This window comes from Chionomys nivalis, chromosome 9, assembly GCF_950005125.1.
Source record: "Chionomys nivalis chromosome 9, mChiNiv1.1, whole genome shotgun sequence".
Classification (NCBI taxonomy): domain Eukaryota; kingdom Metazoa; phylum Chordata; class Mammalia; order Rodentia; family Cricetidae; genus Chionomys; species Chionomys nivalis.
Window position 1 is genome coordinate 60,617,691 of NC_080094.1, and position 5,608 is coordinate 60,623,298.

A 5,608-nucleotide genomic window follows, 5' to 3' on the forward strand; every position below is an offset into this window, starting at 1 on the left:
ACAGAAGACGACTTTGAGTTATGTAGCGTATTAGGGGGCACTTAAAGGTTGTTAATCAGATCACCCTTGGTACTTTCTCATTCATTTTCTCTCTATGTTTCTTTACTCCAAAAACGTCTGCCATAGATGAAATACAGGGACTCAAGGGAGCAAAGAGAATGTGCATCACGTTTGAGATGAGGGAATCACCATCCATCTGTTAGCCAACTGGAAAAAAAATTCTTTCTATTTCCATTCTCGTGCATATTTTTCTGCCAGGAAGGTGAAGCCTCCCCTGCCTTAACGGTAGCATTCCCTTTATACCCTCCATATTTCTCCATCTCTGGTGGACTCCTTCACTGCTTTCCATGAAGATCGGCTTCCCTGGACTAAGAGAGTCAGCCCCAAGAGACAACCTTGGTGCAGTCATCCCACAGATGCTCAAGCTTGGGTTCGGTCTGTAAGAAGTATGTATGCAGAATGGGATGAGTGGGGACTCCAGGCTCTACTCCGCACCTTTCCTCCCAGTCTCAGAGCCACCTGGTACCCAACTGACTCAATTGTTCTAGAGTCAAAGCACATCCTAGTGTAACTTATATAATACACATATGTGTATGCTCCCTGTGGGTAAGTACGGTTGCATTACATTCCTAAGACCAGTTAGCAACCCTTTCCCAGTCAGATTTTTGAAAGGGCAAATCCTTACTCACTGTGCTTTGGGTATTTATGTGAAACACCCCCAACTTTGATGCCTCCTAAAACTGACCCTTAGCTAATTGGCAGCCTGCCGTGATTGTTTCAATTTTCCTGGGACCAATTAAGTGGGCGCTGTAGAGGGAAGTGACAGCAAAAATGTAAATTTAAAAAACCGATTCTAGAATCTGCTCATTGAGGGAGGGAGAAAAGCAAAGGCTCAATAAGGAGAGAGTGGTGGTGGTGGTGGGGGGGGTGCGGGTGAGATTGTGAGCTGGTGTTTTGCTAGATGAATACTGGGTCTTAAAATTCGGGCTGGACCGTGCTAAACTGAAAAGCACCCCCTGCTGCCATCAGTTACGTGCAACTGAAAACGCAGCCTCCTTATCTGTTCAGGGAGAAATGGGAACTCATCGTGGCCAGCCCACTGACTCGCTGCTAGGCACCTGTTTGGTTGGCAAATACTTTGTACCCAGACCTTCACACTCAGAACACCTCCACACCTGCAGTTAGGCGTCAACCAGCAGGTAATCTCAGCAGATCTTCGTCACTCCTGATCAACTCACCGAAGCCAGGACCCTCTGCAGCACTCCCGCCGGAGGCTGTCCTCTCCCGGTAAGGGCTAAGAAGAGCCCTTCCCCCAACCAGCACCAGGATCTGGAAAAGGACTCTCAGTGGTGCTTCGGAAGGCCCAAAGCTAAAGGTGAGGGACAGGCGGGGACCGGCTAAGCTACGTACTCGGGTCCCTCCTCACTCACCTATGAGTCTGCTCCTCTAGCGGGAGGCCGGCGGCCAGGTGAGGTTACCTGGGAGCCCCAGAAGCCCCGAGGGGCGCTGCAGTCCTTGGTATCCCCAGCCCCGGTGCAGCGGGGGACTACAGACCGTCTCCTCCTCCCCCACCCCACCGCGGCGCGCGGCCGCGGCCCCTCGGGCTCCGACGCTCGGCGACAGCGGCACGCCGCGCTCTGCTCCCCTCCGCCGACCTGGCGTGACGCAGGCGGAGACTACTTAAGGGCGGATTAGAGGCGGTGGCCGCGGATTCCCCAGCCCTGCAGCCAGCACTGCGCGCCGCAGCAGAGCGGGAGCGCCAGGTGCCCGCTCCAGTGACAGGCACCGGGGACGGTGCGCCGACCCTCCCTCAGACTGCAAGATCGCGGGGAAGGCGGCGCGGAGACCGGTCTCCCGCGGGCAGGAGCTCGGCCACCTGCACGCTGCCACCCAGCCCCGCCCCTCGCCGGAAGACTGCGGGAGTCCACCTGACCCCCGGACGGCAGCTAGGTGCTGGTCAGCTCCTCCGCACCACGCCAAGAGCCCCATTGGTCCGGACGCGCACAGATTGCTTTCCCCCTACTCACCCTTTTCAAGTGCAATAAAAGGGGGAGGGGCTCGTGGATTTTTTTTTTTTTAAAGAAGCAATTTTTGTTTGCTTCATTAATTGGGGGGCAATTCGCTCCCGGTCAGGAGGTGCGGCCCGGGGAGGGGCCAGGACCAGGAACGTGCCCGGTACTGCCCAGTCTTTGTCTGCTGCCTCCGGATGCACAGCGATGGGGGAATGGACCATCTTGGAGAGGCTGCTGGAAGCCGCGGTGCAGCAGCACTCCACTATGATCGGGAGGTAAGGGCACCGAGCCAGCCGTCAGTGGGCCCGTCGGGCGGCTCTTGGGAATACCTTCTCCTATCTCTAAAGACCACCAGACCCCCAGCCGGCCCTCTGCCTCCTCCTCCCCATCCTCTGTCCAAGTGCCAGCGTTGCCTGCATTAAGGGATTACCCAAAGCCCAGTGACGCCCCCCTCCTCCAGTTACTCCTGACCAGCTCCCCCATACTTTCTCTATACAGTACCACAGGGGGAAGGGGTTCAAGCTTCCATCATCAGAAAAGGACTTGTGGACTCAGTCCTGGTACCCCTTCTCTCCAGAGTCAGCGTCAGTCTCCATCTGGTTCCCTAAATAGATTCTACAAGGAAGGCAGAATTGCATTTGGACAGAGAAGGGCAAGTGGGGAGATGGATTTGCTCATCACAGCAGATGCATCGTTTTTTAACAGATATTTATTAAGCTAGACTCTGTCCTCCGGTAAAACTTAATGCCAGAGACACACACACAGAGCTGGCTTCTTTTGGTGGGTAGTTATATCTATATTATGTATATATATATACATATATATATACACACATATGTATGTATATGGATATATTTATTTATTCATATTTATATCTACCTGCAGCTATCTATTTATGTATATAGACATGTGAATTTTGCGTTCATAACTGTTTCTATGGGCAATTAGGTTTTTATATGTTTTAGACTAGGACTTACACATGTAGGGCTCAATACTCACCCCATGTGTAGACCCTCAAACACACATCCTTTGTAAAAGATTTTGCTTGCACTGGCCAGAGTAAAGATGTATTTAGAGTCTCTATACAGTCTTCATATAAAGCTGAAATAGATACATTACAAAAGAACCATTAAAAGTATATGAAATTGTGCAGAGGAGAGATCTTTGTAATATGAAGTATACCAGGCTTACCAGCCCCAAACAAAAAAGAAAGAGATAAAGTTGTTTTCCAGGCTCTCAGTTCAGTACCACTCAAGGGTGGACAGCTCCCTCGCCCAAGGACTGGTAAACATTGAAAAAGTAAAGATCAGGGACTTGCCATTAGTGACTTAGCCTATGAGAACCTCTCTCCCCCTCCTTTTCCTCTGCTCAGGATCCTGTTGACTGTGGTGGTGATCTTCCGGATACTCATTGTGGCCATTGTGGGGGAGACGGTGTACGATGATGAGCAGACCATGTTTGTGTGCAACACCCTGCAGCCCGGCTGTAACCAGGCCTGCTATGACCGCGCCTTTCCCATCTCCCATATCCGTTATTGGGTCTTCCAGATTATAATGGTGTGCACCCCCAGTCTCTGTTTCATCACCTATTCTGTGCATCAGTCGGCCAAGCAGAGAGAGCGCCGGTACTCTACTGTCTTCCTAGCCCTGGACAGAGACCCCACTGAGTCTATAGGGGGACCTGGAGGAACTGGGGTTGGGGGCAGTGGTGGGAGCAAGCGAGAAGATAAGAAGTTGCAAAATGCCATTGTGAATGGGGTGCTGCAGAACACAGAGAACACCAGTAAGGAGACAGAACCAGATTGCTTAGAGGTTAAAGAGCTGACTCCACATCCATCAGGGCTGCGCACAGCAGCAAGGTCCAAGCTCCGAAGACAGGAAGGTATCTCCCGCTTCTACATCATCCAAGTGGTATTCCGAAATGCTCTGGAAATTGGGTTTCTGGTGGGCCAATACTTTCTATATGGCTTCAGTGTCCCAGGGTTGTATGAGTGTAACAGATATCCCTGCATCAAGGAGGTGGAATGTTACGTGTCTAGACCTACTGAGAAGACAGTCTTTCTGGTGTTCATGTTTGCTGTGAGCGGCATTTGTGTGGTGCTCAATCTGGCTGAACTTAACCATCTGGGATGGCGCAAGATCAAACTGGCTGTCCGGGGAGCCCAGGCCAAGAGAAAGTCAGTCTATGAGATACGTAACAAAGACCTGCCTCGAGTCAGTGTTCCCAATTTCGGCAGGACTCAGTCCAGTGATTCTGCCTATGTGTGAAAAAGGCAGGTTTGGCGAAGGCCTGCTGAGTGGCGAGGAGCCCCAAGGCAGATGACGGCTTGAGGGGAGCAGAACTGCCCTCACTTCTGTGATGCTCACTGTCAAGGTCTAGGATGCGGATACTAAGGGGTCTTCATCAGCACAGAGGAAAGGTAGAACTGCCATCACATGTCATACCATCGATCAGTTCTACAGAGACAACTGGGAAGAGTGACAAGATGACTGAGCTGGACTTCCTTGGGCCTTTCTCTTTAATGGCCCTTCCTGCTCCAGACGACTGTGGACTGGCGCAGCTGCCAAGCAAGACTTAGCTCTGCTGAGCTCTGTATTCTGGTGAATGGCATGAGTCAAATACTCATTGATATAAAATTTGTGACCCATCTCAGCACATCCCTTTATCCTGGGCTGCAGGAAAAAAAAAAACCATCCCTGAAGATCTTTCTCCCTCATCAGCATGCCCCTTTCTCTCAAACCCAGGATAGCATGCCAGCTTTTCTGCTTCCTTGATCTGGCCTTATATTAGCCCTAACACAGTTCATCTGCAAGCTAGAGGGAATTACATGGGGTGCTTTTTGGATACTGGCCAGGGCAGAGGTTTGCAGTAGAGCCCCATATGACTGGCCCTTAGTCATTATGAAAACCTTAGGAATGTCTCAATATTTCCAATTTTTTAAACTCAAATTGCACTGGTGCTGTTTATTAGGGTTGGGGGATGGGAGGGAGGGACTATCAACCCCACTTCTGTGAGATGGTCATTTCACTGTTGAGCATGTGTTTATGAGCCTTGGGATATTTCTGCCTTCTAGGTTATGGACTGTGGATAGTGTTAACAAATGCGGTTTCTGTTGAAACGGAGGGTACCTACTCAAGCCACAGAATTTCTAACTGACAGATCTCACTCATTTTTTTCTTACCTAATTTTGCTGTGTTACACGGCTGCACATCATTTTGCCATGGTTTGAACTTACCTGTGTGCTCACACCAGAGACCTTAATCAGCCCTTGTCAATCCCAACTTCTTACATCATCAGTTTTTTTTTTTAACACACACACAATCACTGGCTTAACAAACCTAGAAGTAAACATTATTGGCTAATATGTGTTTATGAATACTTATTTGAGACATATACCAAAGGTTCAAAAAACCTGTTGTTTGGACTGAGACAATTTTCCTCTGTTGCTCTTATTTATTTAAGTGCCAGATTCCACCCTTCACACCCACTGTGTATTTAGCTAAAGCACTAGGCAAGAGTAGTATTCAGATAATATGTTTCTATGGAAGCCCTCTGTTTCCTTTGAATTATTATTACTACTACTACTATTATTAATT

General features: G+C 49.7%; 1 protein-coding gene across 1 annotated transcript; it reads left to right on the forward strand.

Annotated features, from left to right (window-relative positions):
- Positions 1-1,741: 1,741 nt before the first annotated feature.
- On the forward strand, positions 1,742-4,968 carry Gjd2 (gap junction protein delta 2). The gene is made up of 2 exons (XM_057781486.1): positions 1,742-2,287; positions 3,385-4,968. Exons 1-2 carry the CDS (start codon positions 2,217-2,219, stop codon positions 4,277-4,279), a joined length of 966 nt encoding a protein of 321 aa, XP_057637469.1. The 5' UTR covers positions 1,742-2,216; the 3' UTR covers positions 4,280-4,968.
- The last annotated feature ends 640 nt before the right edge of the window (positions 4,969-5,608 follow it).